A 25,149-nucleotide genomic window follows, 5' to 3' on the forward strand; every position below is an offset into this window, starting at 1 on the left:
TTCGAACGAGCAAAATACCCGGGAGCGGCTTTCATTTTTTTTTTGTCGACTCGGATCTGAGAAGTTCGGGTACAAACAAACACAAACTGGAAGGGAGTTGGTTATTTACGGCTCGACTCGTCAAAGTGGGAACGGCGCGAATAATTCATGTTTCCCGCGCGCCGCGTTACCCCGTAACCCTTCTCATCGCTGTTCCGCGTGCAGCGATCGTCATGCGTGACCGATGCGTTCTCTCAGATCAATCCAGCCGTGAATGACATGTGGGTTCGGCACACATACGTGCTCATGGCTTTCGACTCCTACTGTGCGTGTTGAATCGACCAACATATTCAAAAGCCCTGCATATAACATCCCCTCTCCTGCTGACATTCTCTTAGCTTCGGCAACAACTCCAAGTTTCTGTCAGTAGCTTGAAGTTCGGTCAAATGACTCTTTCCATCCCGTTTTCCTCTTCTAAACCCGGCGCAGCATTCGGGCCTTTTGGCATAGGTGTTGTTGACGCAGTCCTGGAGAGAACAAAAAATACCTCGAGCAGGGAGAGTAGCGACAACTCGGATAGGAAGCGGGTGGGGCAGGAGTGTTTGTTTTACTCGTCTTCGGTTCATCGGCGGTGGTGCGATTGACACGGGATGCAGAAACGTGGTGGGTGCGGTTTTCACGTCACCGACCTTTTCCCCTCGTCCAGCCTGCTCTGGCGGCGGGGCGCCGTGCTTTCGGTGTCGCTTGTGCCGTTCGACTTCCCGTTGCGTTAGTTGACCGAGAGACACGACGCGGTCTCTCTGTGGGTGACACCTCCGGGGTCAATGCCTGGCCTTGTTGTTGCGCGTCTCTAATACGCGGCAGGTATATAGATGCGGCAGTCCGAACACCGTACTTTCGGTACCGTCCGTTCTGGATGCGGCATTGAGGCTCTGTAACCCTGATTGTAACCTCTGTAACCTCTGATTGTAACCTCTGTAACCTCTGTAAACCTGTTGTCGTCGGGTTCGGCAACCTGCCCGCAACAGATGGGTTCATGGTGGGGGTCCCAGTGCAAAAAGGGTATTTGCGAATTACCGTTCGATGTGTGTAGTAGAAATGCGGGTGTTTTACTATGGCCCACACGAGGATCTGATGTGAGGAACCCCGGGTATTCATATCTCTATTGAATTCGGTCGTGCGATTCTTTCTGATATTGATTTGGATGATTAATACAGAAGGTTGATCTAGAACGCCCACTGAAATAGAGAGAAGGAGAGAGGGAGAGAGAGGGAGGCAGGGAGGTGGAGAGAGAGAGAGAGAGAGAGAGAGTGAGAGAGAAAAAATTCGACGAACTTGGCAGGTCCACGTACCATGGGGCAATAAACGTAACGGTGATTTCGGTAGCTGTTGCGTGGACAGTGGAACTCCTGTCAATCCGTCATAAAAATAGCAGTATTGAGGGGTGACTTGGGCGACGGGGGTCAGGCTGTAACATTGCGTTTGTGTGTGTGTACTCGTTATGAGCCTTTATAATATGCTCTTACCAATTCCTTCGACAGTTTCATTAATTTGTTACGCTCTCTCCCCAAGGGTTTACTGTGTCCTTAGCAGGCAAGGCATCGGATTCGCCGATGCGGCAACATACATGTGAAAGGACTGCTACGTAGTAAGCGTAACTGACGACGAAGAGAGGCGGGCAACGGAAGCAACACTGCCCGCTCGAGACGTCACCGGAGCGGAAGGAACTGCGATAGCCGTGGCCGTCACCACGTCTAACGGGGCGTAAGACTTACAAAATCTTACGCCCCGTCTTAAAAACTGTGCTATCGCTTCCACGTTTCAAAACATTACTGCGATCATACATATCTGAACAATCATACGCCATTTAACTTCCTGTCTGTACATTTTGAAGTGTTAGAATCATAGACATTCATTTACATCAGTGTATGCATTATGTTTTGTATTGAAATGCTTTCCCACTTCATTCCCAGTGTTTTGCCATTTTTATGTGAATTAAATGCAGCTTTACCGCGAACTATTGTATACAATATTTTACTGTGGCTTTCTCTGTTATTTTTTGTATGATTTCTGTTGTATTACTTCACTACGTTCTCAGAATAACACACCTCGTAGCTTATGCTACTGCTGAGAATTTTGTTTTCTACTCGTCAAATGAGAAGGGGTCCCATTACATGCTAAACTCTGGGACCCCTTTCTGTATAATATTTTTTCCCACATTGTATATTTTGTTAGGAATAATAAACTGAAACTCAAAGGGCCTGCGGGAAATTTCCAAAGATGCGACAAAACAAGGCCATACCAGACGTCTGCATACTTTGTAAACCGGGGCAAAAACCCTCACTGTGTAAACCGGGGCACAAACCTCGAGGCATACACCATGGCTGGATACATGTGCACCTGGTATTACAACCATCCCGAAGGCAAATTTATCACCCCACGAGAATATGCGTGTATATTAGATCACTACATGAAGAGCCGAAAACGTCCTGGTACTGTGAACAACTGCAGGGAAGAAGCAGATTGCAAACAGAAACCACAAATATACTGATCGCTGCTGAATGCCATATATCCGAGAACTCACCCAAGAAACTGCTAATACCGCGCGGACCTCGATAACTCTCTCTACTACGTGGTATTAGAAAACAAAAATTACCAACGGCACTCCCACCCAGTGTGATATCTGCTGAAACAGCGACGGTGTGCTTGCCTTGTGTCGGCTCGAACGCGGACGGGCGCTTGGCCGAGAACGACAGCGCCGTCACTGCGCAAATTCTACGGTTTGCGCAAAGGAGTCGGCAGCTAGACATCAGCGCTGCGAGGCTTCCTTCCCTCTCTCTTCCCTGGCGGGAAGGAGAGGTACCCGCCCTTGAGACCACTGCGCCATCTATCGATGCGTCTAGGAACCGGGTCGCCGGAGGGTCTCAGAACCTCCTCCAACCCCTGCGTTATGTGCGACATTCAGCAGACTTTCGAAAAGGCTCGACCTTCCAGAGCTCCACTGTGAAAACTCCTCAGGACTAACCCTTAGCCGGAGACCAATGAGAGGCTTACTGACATGTCTATACCCCTACTACGTACTCTAACTGACTATACCCCTACTACAAACCCTACTATATACCCTTACTATGTACTATATACCCTTTACTTACTATGTACCCCTACTATGTATCCCTACTTTGTACCCTTACTGACTATACCCCTACTACAAACACAGGCTTGTAACCCGGGCAGGGCAAGTAGCACAGGACCATGGATTCCTGGAATGACATAACCACTCATCGGGCACTAAAAGAAATCCTGCTCATTAAAGTTTACTCCTCGTCAATATTGCTTGTATTATTTTGGACAAAATACCCTTCCAGGGCAATAATTAGGTGGAGTGAATTAGCAAAGGTTAGTTGTTTCAAGTTAAATAACGCTGTCTTCGTGGCCCCTTTCAACGTTCTAACGGTAACAGTCTATGGAGCTGCTGGGGAGGGTAGTCCGTTTTACATAACAGTGTACATAACGCGTTATTGGAATGCTTGTTGTGTAAAAATATTGCAATGCTAATCAAACCTAATAACCTCACGGCAACTTACAAGCCTTCCCTCAAGGTATCTAAAGGTTCACAAAAATCCAAAAATCACCTTGCAACAACTTTATTGGATATGAGAAAAAAGCCGTTCATGGTGTTGACGTTCTGAATGCACGCTTCCTTGATTATGCAGTGGTAAGTCACACTCTTGGTTACACAAAGCAATCTTTTCTCTCGGGTTGCTAATCCTTCCGAATACGTCCGTTGGCGGTTAACCTAAATGAAAAGAAAGCGCGGAAATAAAAATAAATATTAGGAGGGCAGCAAAAAACCGACGTCAATTCATAATCACCATCAGCGCCATTATCATGGGCAGCCTATGTCCACTACGGGACGGAGGCCTCCGGTAGTGGAGGCCTTCCCAAATGCTCCTTTCTTTCAAGGCCGGAGTCCCTTCTTGCCACAGGATTTTCGTATTTGCTCATCTATCGGGTTAATTGTCTTGCCCTACTTTTAGCCCGGTCTCCCGGTAACCTGCTTCTTTAAACTTGGTTGACCATCAGTTGTCGGATCTCCGCGTCACACGCTTAGCCCAACTCCATTTCTTCCACTTAATTTTAGCTATTACGCCTTGCACCTGAGTTTGTTCCCTGATCCAAGACGCTTGTTTCCTGCGTTACAAACAGCGCGGGAAAAGGACGATAGGAGGGCCACACAAACACGGCGCCGACTAACAACTGATGTTTATTATCGCGAACAGGCAATAAATAAGAAAATACAGAAAACACGTGACATTCTAATCTAGAAATGACAATGTGTGATCCTCCTATTGTCCTGTTCCCGTGCTGTTTGCAACTCAGTTACGTACCAACTGGCCCGCCTACAATACGTGTTACGCTTGTTCCCTGGAACCGCACAACACTTTCTCGGCTTCTTTTCTAAATCTTACATGCTCTAAGAAAGTGGTCAACCAACACATCAAGTACTTAAAATAGGGAACCACTAAGTACCAAAGCCACAAAGTACCGCTAAATACCCCCCAGAGAAATTTTCTCAAAAGATTTTTCTCTTTTGCCACTCTTGGCGTTCTTCGTCCACTGGAATTTTGTCGTTAGAGCGGTGTAGCGGCTATTGGGCGGCTTTCCTTAAGTTGGAGCAATGAACGCATTCGATAGACACTTTGAGAAGGTGTATGCGCTGTAACGAGCAACTCACGTATTGCAACACCGGACTGGCGATAACAAAAGCTTTTTGCAGTGCTTCCCGACGCGAAGGAAAGAGTGGTAGAGTTTATCGTAAACGTTGCAGTCCCTTTAATCTACGTAGACAATGAACAGAAGGGCCTTATGATCAAGCGAAAAAAAAGCAACTATGTGCTTTTTGCACACCAAAAACAACAAAAAAATGCATGCACTTTTTAGTAGCATTCTATGCCGAGTACCCCCGCAGCAACGACCGTGGAACGACCTGAATTTACACGAAAATTCAGATTCGTGGAAGTTCCACCTTTAATCGTTACAATGGCGTGAATGGAGATAATTGGTTGGCAATAATTTTGAAAAACCGAAAAATAAGAAAAATGCAAAAAGTAGTGAAAATGGCGAACCGTGTAACGCCCTGCATTGCCACAAAAATGCAAACTTCGCGGAAGGTCCATGTGTAATTGTTGTACTGTCGTAAATGGATGTAATTGCTCGGACAGAAATTTGGAAAGCCAAAACGTAAGAAAAATAGAAAAAAGAATAGAGAAAATGTCGAACCGCTTAACGCCCTGAATTTCCACAAAAATCCAGATTTGGCGGGAGGAACACCTGCAATCGTTATAATAGCGTAAATTGAGATAATTGGACGGACAGAACTTGACTGTCCTAACTTGACTGAACTTGACTCGGACAGAATTGACTGTAAACAACTTGAAGTCTAGACAAGCGTCATAAGAATACTACGCGTTAGTAAACAATTCTATGAATTTCTGCATATTGTTTTACTTTCTAATGGGATGAGCGTGAGTGAACCCAACGATCGGTAGCTTCATCGTTCATCATTTTATTTCTCTCCTTTACACATCTTCAAGGGAAGAAAATTTGAAGCAGCTTTTTCAAGCTGGGAACGACGTTATTGTGTAACTTTTGCCTAAGGCCAACGCTTTGTTACGTAAAAATGTGGCGCTTTGTTACAGATAAAATGAATAATAAGCAGCAGACAAATGGCGTCCAACCGGCAATTGGCCCCTGAAAGAACCCGCGCCAGTGTGTCAGGGGCCTTTGAATTGTGTAACTGAACTTGCCATTTCCGTTAGAATTGGCTACCGGGCAAATAAGAGTGATCATTTTGTTCAAAAAGCTCGCAGGACGCAAATCTTTTGTTGCTCAAGAACATAATTTGTGACACCAGCTTCGCCGCTGAATAGAGAGAAAGCAGGCATCGGCGTACAAGCAACGGAGGCCATTTCGGCCAAGCAAGCATAAACGCAGCGGCTACTGGTGAAAGCATGACTTCTGCAATGCACTTTCAGCGCCTTTTTCACGGCGAAAAGGCGTTGTACGCCATGTATCCTGGAAAACAAAAACGCATTCGCAGAAATTCATAAAATGCGAATCTTTCCATTCTTAACTGCTTCTGTGGCCAGGTCAGAAATTAAGGTTTTTGCACCTTACCCATTCTAGATTACAATACTTTTGTACAAAGCTATCTAAAAGTAAATAGACCATGAACGCTGTTGCGTCGTTTCATGTTCAAATACATTACGTAAACCCGCGCAATAGGAGGCCTGCTTTTTATAGAAAATGGAAAATCCGCAAACTTACATGACAAGGACCCGATTATACCGGAAACAGCCCCAGTTATAATCTGCAAGAGATTGGGCCCGCCAATGTTGGCCTTCTGGAGCAGATTGATGAGGTCACACAGCACTCCTTTGGTGATTTTAACCAAATCCTGTTTTGACAGCGCCTCCAGAACACACTGAAAAAAAAATTGCACACAGTTAATGTAACCATTCGCACCAATTCAAGGACAGCAGACGAGCAGATCTCTTCTTGATGCGTTCATCTCGCAAGATTGCACTTTTACGTACCCATGCATCAGACACCCTGTACAACACGTGTAATCCTAACCCGCCTCACAGCCCCAAGCGTCTGCGACAGAGAAAAATGGCCGCGTATCTGCTCGCGTAGCTACAAATGTCGTAGAAATACGATAGTTTTGTGCCACCCCGTGTTACGTAACTGCCGCTCCTATCTCGTCCGTTCACCGCTGCACTCTTGACCTCCCATTGGAGATTTGCGGAGTTCAATTTTGCCGCGTTCGCTCTGCTGCGCCATCTCTGTTGAGACTGCTAAGACTTCGCGCCGGAGCCACTAGCGCGAGGCCCCGGCAACAGCATTGTGTGTATTATGTGGTATACACATTGTTTTTAAACGCGTTTTTTTTTTATTTGCTCTCACAAACATTGAACACACGTGTACTTTTAATTAGAACAACACTACAATACTACAAAGCACAGTTATGTATTGACAATGCAAGTGAAATAAGCCTAATAATATCTTTTTAGTGAAAAATTTTGACAAATATGGAGCCTGTTTATGGATTTACTAGATTGAAAATGTTTTGCCTAAATAAGCGTCTGGCTGAAGAATTCACTTTAGATTTTGGTCGGGCGGCTGAATCTAGCGACAGACAGGTGTACATACATACACGCAGACAAAATTCCCGCGTTTGAGCAGCGCAAGAAATACTATTGTCATTAAAACCTGCAGCGCGCATCAAGGAACACCCGCCACGGCAGCTGCCTTCCGACTACGCCATTGGTGTGCGCACATCACGCCATAGGACTCTCACCCGACAGACTGCAACAGGCTTGCACCCCGCTCTTCTTAAACGCACGTGGTAGCAGACCTTGAGGTTGTCCCAATCAGTCTGGTCGCTGAATAAAACATTTATGACTTGGTGCGAGTGGTCCGCTGCGCGGGGCGCATGCGCGGTCAGAGCCGCGCCGATGGCGGCATTTTTAGACCCTTACAACCAATTATAAGCCGATGTTCACGGGAAAACATCCAGGTAAATTAGTATCCACATCTATGGATTAAGAAATTGTTGGGAAGTTGAGGGATTAAGCAATGACAGGGAAATCACAAACCTCACTAGGTTGACCTGAAAATGGCGTTTTTTATCCTCCAGAGCACAAGCTGTCACTCTGTATGTAGTACCTTGCAACGCGCGCTGCCGCATTTCAATGCAGCTTCCCTTTTCTTATTTAAACGTCAGCTTAACTTACCTGAGCTGCTGCATCTTTTAAGCTTTTCCTTCCGTGCGCCAGTTCCCCGATTTTTTTTTTCGCTTTCGAAGACTGATTCTACTTTTGCACTCAAGAACCTGCCATTGTAGCTCACTGGCTAAGGCATTTTGGAACTGCTGAACGCTTCCTTGCTATGGCGGCATCTGTCTCTTCAGTGGATAAATCCATGGCCCTCCACAACGGCATGCCTTGTGTAGCTCTCGCACGTTAAACCAAAATTCGATATTTTAACTGCGGAGCTGTTGTAGGCAGAGCTTTTTCATCCGTCTTACGTAGGTCATGCGTCACGCAGGGGTAGGAGCAGCTTTCCAGACCCGACGGCGGCCTCTATCGGAGGGTCTGTGAACCGCCTCACAGGAACCGGTTCCCAGACCCAACGATAGATCGCGCAGTGGTCTCGAAATGGCTGGTTCCTCTCTTCTCCTCCCGTTAGGGGAGAGAGAGGGGATGGAGCCTCCCACTGCGGACGTTTAGCTGCCGATTCCTTTGCGCGAAACGTGGAATTCGTGCCGCGACGGCGATGCAGTTCTCGGGCGAGCGCCCCTTGACGTTCGCGCAGACGCAAGGGAGCCGCAGCTCCTTTGTTTCAGCTGATTTCACCCTGGGTGTAGCTGGGTTTCATTTTTTGTTCAATTCAATTGTGCTTTTTGTTTCCAAAACGAAGTTCACCTTGCGTCTTCTATGAGGTTTGTTGGAAAAACAACGAGGAAAAACTGCGAAAGATTGAAATTATGCGAGCTTTATTGCTTCTGCAGCTTTTCTATTATTTTACGTGTCAACAGTGTTATTATTTTTAGAGCCGACAGCTGATCCAAGAACTTCAACGTTTTGTCAGTTGCGTGCTGTGTAGATAATCGTTGTAACAAGCGGGACTGAGCTCACAAGTTAGTAAATTTCTTACTTTTGGGCAGTACATGTACGCCATGGATGAAACTCATTCGTCGGGATCCAAACAAAATCTCCAGTTCTTCTGCAAACTCTTTTAGCGAATCAGAACGCCTTTTGTTATCGTTTGAGAGATCTCGTACATATTGTGTGCTAATACTTCTGACGGCATAAGCCCTACAAGAATGTGGCTGACGATTACACCAACCGATGAGGGGATAGATAGCTAAAAACTGCTTTCTTTGTTCCAAACGGTACTTTCACGGTACCTTTACATGAGTACGAACAACACGTTGGATATAAGAAAATTTATTAAAAAACCTGAGTTGCACATAAAACGCTACGCACCAAGAATAACAAAACAAGCATTCGACTTCCATCCTAAGCAATGCTAAGTACCTTCTCTTTAGCGCTTGCGGGGAGAGGTGGGGGGGGGGGGGCGGTGATGTCGTTGAAAGATACATAGTCGCCCGCTGCCTCTTCCCCGTAACACCCTCTGCCCTCTCTTCCTTCCTTCACACTCTTACCTCTCCCGTCTCATCCCTCCCTTTATGAGTGCAATGGAGATTTGGTCATTTCAATTCAAATTTACCGCAATCAAACTGCTCGCGCACCACCTCTTGAGGCCTTTTGTTTCTGTTGTGCTTGTGGCGGCTCGAGCCGACTTTTAGTTTTTGCTTTTATCTCGGCTCTCTTCGACCCTGTTTTTAACGCGTCGCGTTCTCACTTGCTGTCTTAATGAACAATCCGACGTGCACTCCCAATCAAAAGAGCGTCGGTAACTTCAATTTTGCACTTATATTTTGCTTCACATATGCCTGAGGCTTTCTTTGCGCTGAACAATGTGAGCTTGTATAAGGCATTAGCACCAGTTCTGGTTCTTCGGAACGGCCTTGCGCATATATACTTCGGGTTCAACAGTTCTTTTAGCGTTTGTTTGACCGATGGCTGAATTGAGGGACAAGCAGTCAGCCAGCCAGCCAGCCAGAGAGACTCAACAAAAGTTCTCGTGTTTAGGCGTCCCAAGAAAGAGTTATAAAATTTGTAAAATGTACCTTGTCGGAAATTTTGGAAACTAGCAGAAATTCTTTCTGGCCGCTCATCTTCGTTTATACGCGCAGACGATTCACGCTTGCATTTTCTTGTTGCTTTGACGGCTGTCATGACTCGTAAGACATCGCTGCAGTGCACAAAACCAATGGCCGGAAGGCAACTTTACAGAGTGTTCGTAATGTGTGTTTCACTGCTACACACCAGGAAGACTTTAAAGTCGGCTTCACCATTTTACACGAATGCAGAAACTTCACTGCAATACACACAGTCAGTGCAAGCAAGGCAACTTCACAAAGTACGAACTGCTATACACCTTAGAGCTCTAAGAGTCGGGCTCCCATTTGTACACAAATGCGTTGATAAAAAAAAAAACAATTCTTCGAAGCAGTCTTGGACGAAAATATGAACGTCCAAGGATTGTTTATTGAATACCCTGCACGACCCCATGTCTACCTATAGAGGGCGTCGTGTGCGCATTGCAGACGGAGATATTCCATGGAATGCTTTAGAAAAAAAGCTTGCGCATTATAAATCTGCACAACCGGATAGCTCCGGAACGGTATATTATTCCGACATGTCATACTGATTGGCACTGCGCGTGCGCAGTGCAGACGCGCTAGCCGAACGGTAACAACCACGTTAAAAGAGTAGTGACACGAAATTTCAAAGTTGAGATAACTATGTAAAATGCTTCCTTTTTATCAGGAGATATCTCCCAGCAAGTTTCAACAGTAGCCGTTCAGTATAAAATGTTTTAAATCAATTTTAATCTCTCCCCGCGCGAGAAAGCCCTGAGCGGGCCAGCATGACATCATCTGCTACTTCGCCCAAACAGCCGACGTCGGGGCTCCCGTAACGTAGCCGCTACTACTATTAGGTGGTTCGGGTGAAAAGGAAAGGAAGTGCACTGGGGATATTATTGAGCCCAACTGGGGGCTCACCTGCATACAACCCAGTGCGGGGGGAGGGGGAGGAAGGAGATGTAAAGATTAGAGAGGAGAAAGGGGTGATAAAAGAGATAGGTAGGCGTGAAAAAGAAAAACGGGGAGCCTCTACGTGAAAATAAGTGAAGCAGCAGCAGTAATGGCGCGGACGGCAGACTGCTGTCTACAAGCGCTTGTTTAGCCCGGTGGCCTCCAGGTAGGCCAGCAGGAGGCGGAAGGCGTCACGGCGGGTGCTGTCGAGGTCCGCTGGGAACAGCAGACTCTCAAGGCGCTGGTAGGGCAGCCCAAGACGCTGGAGCGAGGTCTGCAGCACTCCTCGGTGTGCTGCAAACTCTGGGCAGGAGCATAGCAGGTGCTCCAGCGTCGTAACGTAGCCGACGCGCCGGCTGCGGTTAGCGCGTGCTGCTACACCGTGTGTACACGTCATGGTTTTGGGACTGACGTCATGCTGCCCGGGCGCGCGGGGATGGTGAAGGCCTCGGCCGGTCTGGGCGTGCGCTCGCTCGCGCGCGCGTCGAGACCGGCAGCGGTGCATCAAGAATGGTGACGTCAGGTGCTACCTCCTGCCATGGCGGCCGCTCGGCGTTCGTTTTGTCGAAACCGAAACTGACACGAATAAACGACGCCGTAAATGATTGTTTGTGCTGCGGTCGAACGTCTAATGCGCCATTCTATGATTAGTGGGCTAATAGGTACCCATAGCAGCAAAAAAAAACGTAACACGAAAATTTCGTGTCAGTAGTCCTTTAAGTGTTACAAATTGACCTACCTGGAGCGTTTCCATCACTTCTACAACGGTCGTATCCTGGTCCACATAGAAAGGGCAGAAAAATGGTTGAGTCAAAAACATGCTGTGCGTAGAAGTCCAAAAAAATACCTTTATAATAAACTGTTTATAGATGTTAGGATGGTTAATGGTAAGCCATTAGAATGGTAAGCCGTCGCGATAGCAAAATTTTTTTTTCGAAATGTCGCTTTATTCGAACTGTCATATATTATACCCGGTTATACCTGGTTTTGACGAAATATTGATTACAATGTAACCAATGTTTTTTGCCGACAACTTCGCAGTAACGAGGGTTTTCTGTACTTGCTCTCTTTTTCTTTTTTGCGAAACAAGCTCTCCAGCACTTCTCAATATCCGCTACTTACAAGTGCCCCTCACGTTACGTTTCGAAATTACTAACTTTCGGGCTCGGGCTGCTTTCGTCAAAGAGGGGAGGGAAGGGCGTTCGGCTTGGACACAGATTCGTCACACAACCGGAGAATCACTACATTACATCCACAATCTAAGATTGCTTTCACTTGCATTATCTTTCAATTGTAGGGAAGTTATTCGCAAAGTTATTTCCGGCAAGCGGACCGCGAGGCCTCCGCTTTCATTTCAAACGGTGTCCATCGAGCAGGTCGTTTTGTTTTAGGGTCGAAGCCCCTTAGCGGCTGGGGCTATTGGCGTCTCCTGTCGTCGTCACCGTAATCGTCGTCTGATGTAGTCACTCTACTAAAACACCGGGAAACTCGTTTACGCCTCGCGCTAGAGAACTTCGTGTTTCGAAAACAAAAGGCTTTGACAGCAAAGCTTCATACCTCTACCCACCAATGGTTACATCTCCGTTGGCAAAAACCCGAAGGCGCTAAGAATACACTTACACACTGCATGCTTCGCCCCTCCCCAGGTTTCCCGTTAGTGGAGATGGGCCGAGGTTTTTGTTCTTCCGCAGCACATTTGCTCTACGTAGGAACTGGCTTCAAAACATTTGACTAGGTTACCAGAAGTTCAAACTGGCTATTTGCGCGTAAGATTGGACGAGCGAAACTTTGACTCTTACCTTAGCCAGTTGGCCGTTTTGGCAAGTTACGGCTAGGTCGTCGACGCACTGAAACGTAAAAAAAAGAGCAAGAGAGTAAACTGCAAAAGAAACATTACTGTCAACTAGTAGATACTAGAAAGTAGGCAGATGGCAAACAGACTTCCATATAAATGATTTCGAGTCGTTTCCTAATCTTCAAGATCACTATGAAAACAGGGAACAGTAAAAGAAAGACAACACCTTTGCGATGCTGTGGGGACCTACCTTTCCGATACCTCCTGTCGGTGGGAGATTAATGACCAGTGGATCTCCGCACGTGTTGTCTTTCCCCAGCAAAGGACCACCACTCGACTGAATAATATTGTTGAGAAGATACCCTGCATAATAAAGAGAGCTCAAGCTTTCGTTCGAACTTAAACACCACTCAAGGATAATGACAAAAAAAACGGAGTGTTTGGCATGTCTACGAGGAGAACTCGACTAGTCGCGCAGGGCACCATGCCTACACTACAGAACCCGCGTACAATGTAGAGAAAAGGTCCATTACTAAGCATGAGCAAGCACATACAATTATGACCGAGAACGAAAACAACACAGCTCGATAGCAATTCGTTAATATGACACAAGGCGCAATATATATATATATATATATATATATATATATATATATATATATATATATGTATATATATATACATACACACACGACAGAGAAGTCCCATCACAGAGAAGCTCTTCGTGCACTTCGCATAATGCGGCCTAAAATTCATGCGTTTAGGCTGGGAATAGAATAAATTTCGAACAAAGCGATATTTCGAGTAAAGCGATTTCGTTATAATGAGGTATTCCTTATATTTATAGCGAATCAGAATTGGAAATGAGGGCCTCGTTGGATAAAGACCGAAATAAGGGTTGGCAGTAAAGGATGCCTCAGAAAGCAGGGGGAGAATGTGGTAGGTCACTGAAACAGTTAAAGAATTGTGAAATACAGAAAGGAAGTGGAGAAAAAAATGCCCGCCGGGTGGGATCCGAACCCATGACCTCCAGAATACGCGTCTGGTGTGATTACCACTACGCTGCCGGCGGGGCTATTTTACCATCCACCTTCTAGGGTATTTATGTTAAGGTATCTTTGTTTCCTGTGCTTGGGGGTGGTAGGTAGCGCCACTCGGACTACCCGGGGTGAAAGGTACGTTCTTTTTGACCCCCGGGCCGGGACTCGAGTGTCTACGACATGCCGAGAGTGGTCGGCCAGCGTTGAACCCTCTTCAGCTACCTTTGGCACCAATACTGCCAAAACAGAGGCCCTCGCAATGCATGTAACGAATCAGAAAGGGAAATGAGGGGCTCGTTGAATAAAGACAGAAATAAGGGTTGGCAGCCAAGAATGCCTCTGAAAGCAAAGGGGAGAATGTGGTACGTCACTGAAGCAGATAAAGAATTTTGGAAAACAGAAAGAAAGTGACGAAGGCAAAGCCCTGACGAAGGCTAGTCTCTTTGCTGAAACGTTGGCAACAATCGTGGTTTGTACCTTGTTCCAAGTTTTCTTTTCTTGTGTTCTCTACCATATTCCAAGTTTTATTTCTCCCTATATATATATATATATATATATATATATATATATATAGGAAATGAGGGGCTCGTAGAAATAACACAGAAATAAGGGTTGGCAGTCAATAAAACCTCGGAAAGCAAATGGGAGGATGTGGTAGGTCATTGAAACAGATAACGAATTTGCAAAGAAAGAAAGCGGAGAAAAAATGCCCGCCAGGTGGGATCCGAACCCACGACCTCCAGAATACCGGTCTTACCGGTCTGGTGCGATGACCACTACGCTACCGCCGGTACGTTTTCCCCTCCGCTTTCTGGGGTATTTATGTGAATGTAATTTTTTCCTGTGCTTGGGGGTGGTAGCCAAGCTCCGCTTTTCTCCGCTTTCTTTCTTTCCAAATTTTTTATCTGTTTCAATGACCTACCACATCCTCCCCTTTGCTTTCCGAGGTTTTCTTGACTGCCAACTCTTATTTCTGTGTTATTTCTACGAGCCCCTCATTTCCTATTCTGATTCGCTACATGCATAGCGCGGGCCTCTGTTCTGGCAGTCTTGGTGCCATAGGGAGCTTAAGAGGGATCAACGCTGGTTGACCACTCTCGACATGTCGTAGACACTCGAGTCACGGCCCGGGGATGAAAAAGAAGGTCCCCTTCACCCCGAGAAGTCAGAGTGGCGCTGACTACCACCCCCAAGCACAGGAAAAAATTACATTCACATAAATACCCCAGAAAGCGGAGGGAAAATCCCCTCGCCGGAAGCGTAGTGGTCACCGCACCAGACCGGTATTCCGGAGGTCGTGGGTTCGGATACCACCTGGCGGGCGTTTTTTCTCCACTTTCTTTCTTTCCAAATTCTTTAATTCTTGATCTGTTTCAATGCCCTACCACATCCTCCCCTTTGCTTTCCGAGGTTTTCTTGATTGCCAACCCTTATTTCTGTATATATATATATATATATATATATATATATATATATATATATATATATATATATATATATATATATATATATATATATATATATACAGAAACATAGGTCGGTAGTCTACAACGCCAAAGGAGGCATAGGGGTGTGGTTAGGCTCTATTTATTACTACGGTTAATGAAGGTAAGATTTTTTTTAATATAAGGAAGAAAGAAAGAAAGTAAAACACGCGCCCAGAGTGGGGACCGAACCCACGCCTATATATATATATATATATATATATATATACATATATTTCTTTTGTGTGCACTAACAGGTGTGTGACAAATATATTTCAATTCGCGAAAGCTGAAACACTACAAGGCTAAGCGACAAGCCATTCTGGATTTTGAATAATTGCCGTTAGGTTTCAACGTTAGCCGGATCCTGAGAAGCAGTTCGTTCACACTAAGCAAGATGCAATAACAAATCCTGAGGTTATTCGCAATGAAATAAAAAGTGACCTCGGTGGCAATGTCCATTGCTGGGTGCTTTGTTTAGAGATGCCATCGATTTTCATGAGACAAAATAAAGGAAGAAGTTTTCTACTTAGACAATTTCTCACCTCTTACGTTTTTTTTTTTTTAACCGTAAACGATTTTCGCCATTTCCTGTAGCGGGTACTACTGGTTCGTCACTAGCTGATACATCAAGAACATAAAAAATAGTGGGTGTCTGGCAGCGCAGTCAAAGACATGTCGGCCGTACCTAGCCCAAGGCTGTTGAGAAGAATCCTTCCAAGTCCAAATAGCGCGTTGAGTACGCCTTGAGGTGAGCCATACTGCAGAACACCTTTAAAAGCACACTGAAAAAGGAAAAAAACAGAGCCAGAAGTCACTTTTTTTAAGGATATGAGAATTAAGCAAGATGAGAAATTTCGTAAATTAAATGCATGTGATCACCCTAACTTGTGTGGGTGCAAACTATTGCGTTCCCAAAAAACTTTACTGCTTTTTTATGCATTGTAGTTGATGCAGATAGATTTTTGCGTCCTTAGAAATTTGCTTGGACGCGTAGAGCGAAAAGGCCACATGTAGAAACACCCAGCGTTACTAGGCTACCTTTTGAACATTACATATTAGTTCAAACCGACAGTCCGACATTGTTTAAGAATCCGATTTGCCTTAGGTAGACCTACTGCCGTGAGAGTTATGTTTCAGTCTTTCAGTTGCCCACGTAGTCACAATCAAAGGCCAGTAAAAAAAACCAAAGGTCCATAAATGCCATCATTGTTATTAACACAATCCGGACCAAGTCCGGGCAATGCGCGGGCGCACTCACGCACACAAGTGCGCACATGCACACAGACGACACATAGCCGTTGTTAAACTATACTACATCTATAGCCAGGTAACTGCACCCTTATATAACCGTCCTGCGTATATTCTGATTTTCTAAAAGTGAAAACTACGTCGTGAGTACACTGCACAAAGGAGAGGGAAAAAAGAACGGGCGGCAACTTCTTTGAGTGGCCACCTTACCACTGGTTTCACTGTCCAAAAATCGTGAACCAACTGATTATGAATTTACTTTAGTCATGTTTTTTTTTTTTTTTAACCCACAGACGCGCAGCCGAACGTTGCGCCCCCAGCCGGAGTTGGCCTTCACGCTCTCTTTCGAGGGCAGGCTTGTTGAGTGCGAGCATTAGCGATGGCCGGATACTCGTCGCCGACGACCTTCGTGCAAGGACCTTCCGGCCTTACTCAGAGGCTGTCGTAAAGTAACGTTGAAGTGATTTGTAAACATTGTTGGATTACAAGCGCAAATTGTAGTCTGGTGTCTCTAGACCTAGTTTCGACCGCTCTTGCTCCGTTTGCGCGACTTTATTTAGTAAAAAAGTCTATTCAAAAGTGCCGTCGTCCTCTCTGAATCCTTCCTTTTTGCCGATTTCCTATGACGTTCGGTATGACGTCAAAACAAGATGGCTTGGTTTGACTGCGCTACTGCACGGCTCGCCGACCCTCCGACATATAATCACTCAGCCCAGCGTTTAGTCGGCTGGCCGCCGGTGGGTTATCGCAATTCGTTCGCTCATTTGAAACTAAGCCACGACACGATTTGTGCCTGGAAGAATGTGCCTTAAGTTTGCTAGTTTGTAGACTGTATCAAGCTCTGAGTCCAAGTAGCTCCACACAAGCGCACATGCGACGCTTCGCTGACTCGTACGCTAGTGGAGAAATTTAAGGCCAATGAAAGGTGGAAGAAGAGTTAGCGAATATAATATAGGTACTAGGGAATGAAAACCAACCGAAACATTTATTGTAGAGCGTAAAATTAAGGTTCGGGAAACACTTTTTGCGCTGGGTGAGCAAGCACAGCGGTCAGCAGTGCGACCACACATTTACAATCGCTTTTCTGCCTATGGAATGCAGTCGCTAGAGATGAGGTATACCTGCGGGAATTTGGGGGGCGCTTACTGCATGAGCGTTATTCAAGAAATCGTCATCTGAGTTTCTTGGACAGCTAAAACTAAATAAACAAATAAAAAGTAAACAGGCTATACAATATATACTTCATATGTCCGTTCCCGACTACGCTGCCTTATGGCCGAGTGGTCTGAAGCATTAGGTGATCGTTTTGCAATTCGCAAGTTTGAATCCCTGAAAGCGCATGTTGTTTTCTAGGTTGATTTATTCGTTTTTGAGTAATATTCACTATACTGAATTCGCCATTTTTTGTGTTGTAACGTCCATTGCTCCACGAGCGAGTTCGTAGAACGTGTACAGACTGACACGGACGCGCTGGCGAGTTCTCGTTGGCGTGGTGTTGCCATAAGCACCGACTGCTTGCGGGCACAGTGCCGAATCAGCTAACCCTTGGTCTGGTGCGAACCTGCCTCTTGCGACGCAGGCATGAGCCAGGCAAGCTCCAAAGGTGTGGGCAAATCGAATCGCATTTGAGCGTCTCCCTTGCCGCGGAGGGCGTTCATCCACTGCGTACGCCTCGGCTAGTGATCGTTACGATTCCAAGCCGTGCTGGCAGGCATAACTGACACATTTCACAGCCGATAACATGGTAGAAGCGCGGTATACCATTTCGTGAAATATAGAGAATGCCCAGCCAAAGAGAACGTCAGATTCCAAGCATGTTGCTTCACAGAACCGAAACCGAAACTGCATGGTTTGAATTCTAATCCTTGACATCATCCGAACAACATCGCATTTCGTATGCGCGTCCCTGCTGTTAGTTGTTGAAGCCGCCGTGCATGTCGCATGGTACTATTTCTTCTTTCAGGCTTTATAAATTAAATACTGCTTTATCGGCCGGATGAACGATTAAAGGTGTGGTCATTTGAGCCAGTCTATGCAATGCTATCAAAAACAAGTTTGGCAACTTCACATCAGTGTCCCTCCCTTTAAAGGGGCACTGAGGCAAAAAAATTGCATCTTGGTTTTTTGTTGCGGTAAGTAGCTAGTGACCTACTTATAACCTGTAGAAACCTCATTTGCTTCAGCGTGCGACGGTTGTTCAATTAGAGGCATTTTAGAGTCGCAGTTGGAGCAATTAGAGTCGCAGTTTCGGTTTCAGCGGGTACCGCGAAACGATGGATTTTGTGTGAACAAAGCTGACCCTGTGACCGTCGGAGCGATATCACAGAGCAGAGCTGCCGTAGCACTGTCGAATCCGCATCGCCGGCAGTTTCTGCGAATGCCCCCACGTACTGATTTCGTGAGGCGCTTAATTAAAAAGCGACCGTGGACGTGACGCAGGCGCTGCGAGGGCAAATGCTACCGCGGCTAGAGAACGACGCGCGAAGCTCGAGACAGTGGGCGGGAAGACGCGCGCTGGGAGCAGCGGGCCGATTTGCCTACAGGTCCGCCTACAGATGTGTTTGGATTAGCACTGCGGCGGATATTCAATTACCGCTCTCGTAAACGGTGCAGATGACGATATTTAATGCAACCCGCCATCGCATCCTTAACTCCTTTATCATATGTGCTGCCATGTTTGGGACTTCGGTCCCATTTCGTGCAGCCGTAACAAGCTATCGCTCGAGCTACCTGCGCCGGCCTCCGCCACTTCTCGGCTGTCTCCGCCGCCAGCGCAGCGACCGTGAGGCTTACTCAGCGCACTTTCGTGTCCCCGGCGCGTTTTCGCGTCCAGTGTAATAAAAAGCACTAAAATTAGGGTGCCTGGTATCGCTGTAGAAAATAGATCGCGGCAAGCTGCCCGATCAGCCGAAGAAATCACGGCGCCTCCGCCGCCAACGATCGGGTCGTTCGTTGCTCGAGAGCAGAAGCTCCGACCTCCGATTAGAGCGGCGAGCCGGAGCAAAACGCCGGCAGTGCGGAAGCGGCCAGCAGAAACTCGTGACGTGTTTGGATGTTGTTTATTTACAAACTATCCAAGGAATGTCGTTTGCGCTAGGTCCTCCGTTGGCTGCTCGGTTGCATTTCGCTCGCTTTGAAATTGATTTTAAATATGTTCTGGGCTGTAGTGGCCACTGATATTTTGCAGATTATGTATGTGTGTTCTCACCAATCTATCTCCGAAGTTATCTCGCCTTCAAAATTTTCTGTCAGTACCCCTTTAAGCTCCCGTCTACCATCGCATGGCCGCACTGAGTAACGTTTTGTTTTTCCGTTGTCTCGAACTGTCTTGTTATGTGGATAGCGGTGATAATGTTATGTATGTATGTATGTATGTATGTATGTATGTATGTATGTATGTATGTATGTATGTATGTATGTATGTATGTATGTATGTATGCATGTATGTATGTATGTATGTATGTATGTATGTATGTATGTATGTATGTATGTATGTATGTATGTATGTATGTATGTATGTATGTATGTGTGTGTGTGTATGTGGTTAAAATATTCTACCAGCAGACCTTCTTTAATACCATCCTCATATTGATTAGAACTGCTGAGAAACCTCGGGCTTTTTTTTTGTTTTGCTACGCCATAACTACATTTTTTATTTGGCCCTATTAGTACCATGTGGATGCTTAAGAAGTTTCGGAGGGAAGCGAGAGCGTAATTATAAAACAATGTACGTGGTAGGGTAGGACAGAGCATCACAATACTTGGTGATCATTGAGGAGGAGGAGTATTCCGCTTAAACTATGAACCATCTAGTGATGTAGAGAAAAACCGAGTACTCACCCCAACAATTTTCACAAGGGCATCGGTAATGGGAGCCTGTTAGTCCAAAAGAAGCAACGTGTCATCAACAAAATTCACAATTCTAAAAATCAACTTGTACAATTCGCATTCCCGAAGCCCAGCTTCAACTCTTTGCCCTCTCCCTAAAAATTGAAACGAAGGAAACGAAAACTAGATAAAAAAGGTTGGGTTATAAATTTGTACGTAAATAAGTATGTAAGTAAATAAAAGACGAAGATAGTTTTAGGATAGTTTACTCTTTAGACCGAACACACAAGCCGACGCCAGTGTTAATCATTGTTATTTATGGAACGAATACTTACAGAAGGTGATGTACAGAAATCCGCTTTTGATCCAAGACACTAGAATGAAAAAAAGAAACCCCAATGCATATTCAACCTCTAAGCCTCTGAGATATATTCCTGGCCGCCAATTACAGTCTAATGCATTTTCGTGTTGTTAGGACACAAGTTTAATTTTATTTAAGGAATCGCACGTAGGTGGCGATTACACACGCTATTATTTTGCTAAGTTAATAACCGAGTGAGCGATTCTGGGAAATTGAACTGGTGCTTGCTTGTTACGTGACTAATTCCGCGTCTTTAGCAAAGAGATATTCATATATTTACTAACCAAACACAACTGATGTGTCTCATTTTTTTAATGTCAAAGGTATTGCGGGGCTGCTTATCGAACCTTCGTTGTTTGCGCTCGTGTCTACATCCACGTCCCCGCCCAGTATCGGGATCAGGATTCTGAAACCGCTCTGATACCATAGCTCGCTAATGCGATTAGTGGGATAGTAGACCCTCTTTCAATGCCATTAGTCACTAACCTGTAGCTCTCTATCGTACTTCGCTCCTAACGGCACTTTGTCGCTAACCCGAGAACTTGGTACGTGATCTAACCGCATTACTCAGTTGAGTACGCAGTAGTATGCAACACCAGGTAAGTCACGTTAAACAAAAATATCGTTTGTTGCCCTCAGAAGCCACATTTGGTCGACTTCATGTTAGTAAATAAACGGAAGGGGGGGGGGGGGTGAGGGGGGTATGCCGCTCATATAAGCATCACAGAAAGCATCATATACGCGTTACGGAAATCATCAAAAAGGCAGGCGTCCGTACAATTATCTGTTATCGTAATCCATAAATGTAAGATTTTCATTGTTCAAGTTCTTGGCGGCGTTGCGTTCAACAGCCCAGATGAATTTGTTCCCATTAGGAATTTCAAATTCGCACGCTGCCTTTTCACGCAGTGAAAGCCTATTCCGAAGTTAAGTTGTAATTTTGTTGAGCGTGTGATTGGCCGAAATATGTGGACGTGTTCAAAGAGACTAATCTTTAATGAGACTAGCGATGTCAGCCGAACTACGCTGCCTGGAGACGAGCCTGGCGTTTCGATCAGAAGTAATTGACAAACCTAGCAAAGTCATTGAATAAACTTAACGAGTCATACTATGGAGGAAGAGCGCACAACCTGCACATACGCTCGTTACACGTTCGCACGAACGTGGGATGCCACCACTGTCATAATCAGATTTCACCAGGCCACATACTTGAAACTGGTGCGCCCATACTTCATCAGTGCATTCTTTGACCGTACATGTGTTACATGATCTTTCCACGGAGCGATGCGTCCTTCCTTGCTTCTCCCCTGTCTCTAAAGGCTGCTGCTATTAGAATGATGATGCTGCTGATGATGACGACGATGATGATGATGATAGTTGGGTGTTGATGGCGGAAGGCCAACTGGGGCAAAACTACCCATGAGAGTGGTCAGATAGCAGAGATGAAACCGTAGATGCTAAAATCGGTGAGCAAGAACAAATGTAAAATCAATCAAAGATAATCTCGGATCATCCACCATAATTGTTAATTCAACCGTTTCGAATGCTCCGCCCCCCTCAACCTTGGGCCCCTCAATCCGAGCGAGCATGTCATTTGCGCGAATTAGATTTATGACATAAGAGTACCACTCGGTCTTTACAACTTACGTCTCTCGGCCTTGTCTCCGTGGCGTTTTGAGCTGACCTGTTTCTTTTTTTTTTTTCATCGAAGCATCCGCCATGTCGCAATGAACGTAATTTCTACGCCTAATCAAAACTGTCTTGCATGTTTTATGAACCGGAAGGGAAGAATTAAGTCCAAATGAATAGTTTTGCTCACTCACCTAAAAACATTTAAGCGAGGCAGAAGATACGGAAAATCTACTTGTACAGCGGGCCGGGCCTTCTTTTGGTCTAATCATCATGTAGAAATGTACACACAAAAATATTCCGTCACGAAGACGGACAGAATTTGCAAGTACGTACCTTTCCGATATCGAGAACGTTGTTAATGGTGATATTGATACATCCTGCTGCTGTAAAAACAAAATAGAAGAAAGTGCTCAGGTTCGCCACTTCCAAGCCGAGCTAAAGCAAATACTTTGCACACAGTGTTTCGCGAAATAGGTCCTACGTGATTTTTCATCCTACTGGATGATTCGATTCATCCGGTCGCTTGCGCTGAAAAGCACGAAATGACAGCCCAGCCGGTGCGCCATCTTTGGCGAGACTAAGGAACCAAGCGCTCGCCAAGCAGCACTTTCGTGTGCGTGCATCGTGCGTTTGTCCCAAAACCGACGCCGGTCGTGGTTTGCCTCGTCGTTGTTTCTGTACCTTCAGTCAGCCCAGTATCAGTCGTTAAGACCTCGCCTGGTGACGTGATTGGCTAGCTATGAACCGCACACACAGGCGGTCCAGCCACCACTGAATGATAAGGCGCAGGCGCAGGCGATTATAGAGTGGCAATGCGTTACAGAGATACACACGATTAATTTGGTTTCACGTTCTCGCGCTGCTTCGCCCATACAGTACATTAACCTTATGAAGAAAGACTCCTCTTTCCATCTCTGTGTGCCTTTCCACGCTTTTACCGTGATTTTCACGGCTGAAAGACGATTCTTCAATATTATCACACGTGGGAAGTTTTCGCAGCAACTGTCACAAAAAAACCTAGCAACTTTTTAGAAAATAACCATCACAGATTTTCTCCACCCCACCTGTTTCCTTCGGTAAATTTGGCAACTAATTGGTTGCGTGGAGTTAAAGTACGCTTGCTGTACTCTTGAGAAACATTAGTATTATCAATGAATAACATGAGGGTGCTGTTCTCATGATGTGACACGATATTTTGTTGATTGATTGATTGATTGTGAGGTTTAACGCGCCGACGCAACGCAGGCGATGAGGCGCGCCGTAGTGCGGGGCTTTGACCACCTGGGGACCTTTAACGTGCGCCGAAATCTTGAACACACGGGCGTTTTTGCTTTTCGCCTTTATCAGAAAAGCGGCCGCCGTGGCCGGGAAACGAACCCGCGTCCTCGTGCTGAGCAGCGCAACGCCTTAGCCACTGAGCCACCACGGCGGGTGACACGTTATTTTGTTGACACGTAAGTCCCTACTCCTCATCAGCCATCAAACATGGCATGAACGATCGCAATAAAATGTTTAGTCTTTAAATAACCCATGAACAGTAGGAGACCATGCTGCTCAGCTCCCGCCCGTAAGATCAACTGTGGGCCGTCCGGCTGGCTGAGGACGCGGCCAGAGCCCAAGGCCTCACGGCCGATGACTAAGCATCAAAGTTCGCAAACTTAATAAGTTTATTCTCTCTCTGTCTTACATAAAGCAGTCGCATGCATTTTTATAGGTGACCTAAACGAACGAACAAGACGTATAAAGCGGCCTACACAAGGATTGCACATACTGTCTTTTTCCAAAAGCCTTCAGTTTTCTTCAACTCTGGAGGCCATTCTCTACGCGCCGATTCACAGGAATAATAAAGGAAATCTTTATTGGCTGACACAAGCCTCTTAGCTATCCTTTCCCTTTCGTGTGAACAGAATAAAATCTAAAGCATGCATCGGTCTGTCACACTGCCGGCTTTTGCGAGTTCCGTAAGGATTGTTACTAAAAAAACGATTCACTCAGCCTGTGTCTTTTCATTGCCCTGCGCGTTGAGCTTGCTACCAAACCATTCATAGCCTTACCGGACGACTCAGTAGGTATGGCGCACGTTGCGGTCAGGACAATCAGCAAGACCACGGAAGAGGATGACGACATGACTGCTTCTATCCTGAATGTGGCTGTACCACGCAGCACGCCCTATTTATATTTCATCCGCTCAAGTGCTCCCTTTATGACCGAGGCTGCGGAAATGTGCGAAGCGACCTGTTTTGAGAAAAGCGGTGTTTTTAATCTTTCATCCAATCGCATGTTTCAAAATTGGCCTACAGATTTCCCTCCGAATAAACGCGCTCATGCTTCAATACAAAAGCTCCCCAAGTGCTGTATTCTACCTTGGTGAGCTAAAAACGCGTCCTTCTATTTAGACACCACCTGCCGGAAAAACCGCTACGAAAAACAATTTCGGCTTCAACAGCCTTGGCACTTACATCTTTTTCAAAACAGAAGATAAGCGTTTTGTTTTTACTTCGTTTTCTTTAAACAATTACGATGCTTTGGTGTGTGTGTGTGTGTGTGTGTGTGTGTGTGTGTGTGTGTGTGTGTGTGTGTGTGTGTGTGTGTGTGTGTGTGTGTGTGTGTGTGTGTGTGTGTGTGTGTTGAAACTTCCAAGCCGAGATAAAGCAAATACTTTGCACACAGTGTTTCGCGAAATAGGTCCTACATGATTTTGCATCCTACTGGATGATTCGATTCATCCGGTCGCTTGCGCTGAAAAGCACGAAATGACAGCCCAGCCGGTGCTTCTATTTAGACACCTGCCGGAAAAACCGCTACGAAAAACAACCACGGCTTCAACAGCCTAGGCGCTTACATCTTTTTCAAAACAGAAGATAAGCGTTTTGTTTTTACTTCGTTTTCTTTAAACAATTACGATGCTTTGGTGTGTGTGTGTGTTTTTTTTTTTTCTGACTTCTGTTTTTGCGTCGTAACTATAGCCACACGTTGTAACGGACTCGTCACTGACCGTTGTAGCAACGTTTCCGTCGTGCGGAACCTTATTGTTGTAAAAAAGGTATAAT

At 45.7% G+C, this 25,149-nt stretch overlaps 1 protein-coding gene across 1 annotated transcript; it reads right to left on the reverse strand.

Annotated features, from left to right (window-relative positions):
- Window positions 1–3,607: 3,607 nt before the first annotated feature.
- LOC144158868 (uncharacterized) lies at window positions 3,608–24,379 on the reverse strand. Its single transcript, XM_077690039.1, has 10 exons — window positions 24,154–24,379; window positions 22,433–22,482; window positions 20,442–20,480; window positions 20,119–20,154; window positions 15,716–15,812; window positions 12,754–12,866; window positions 12,508–12,555; window positions 11,448–11,483; window positions 6,307–6,463; window positions 3,608–3,775 (listed from the first exon to the last, which is right to left on the reverse strand). Exons 1-10 carry the CDS (start codon window positions 24,224–24,226, stop codon window positions 3,771–3,773), a joined length of 654 nt encoding a protein of 217 aa, XP_077546165.1. The 5' UTR covers window positions 24,227–24,379; the 3' UTR covers window positions 3,608–3,770.
- Between the last annotated feature and the right edge of the window lie 770 nt (window positions 24,380–25,149).

The sequence above is a fragment of the Haemaphysalis longicornis genome, unplaced genomic scaffold (genome assembly GCF_048455015.1).
Source record: "Haemaphysalis longicornis isolate Haplotype H1 unplaced genomic scaffold, Haemaphysalis longicornis Haplotype H1 scaffold_10, whole genome shotgun sequence".
In the NCBI taxonomy this organism is placed as follows: Eukaryota; Metazoa; Arthropoda; class Arachnida; order Ixodida; family Ixodidae; genus Haemaphysalis; species Haemaphysalis longicornis.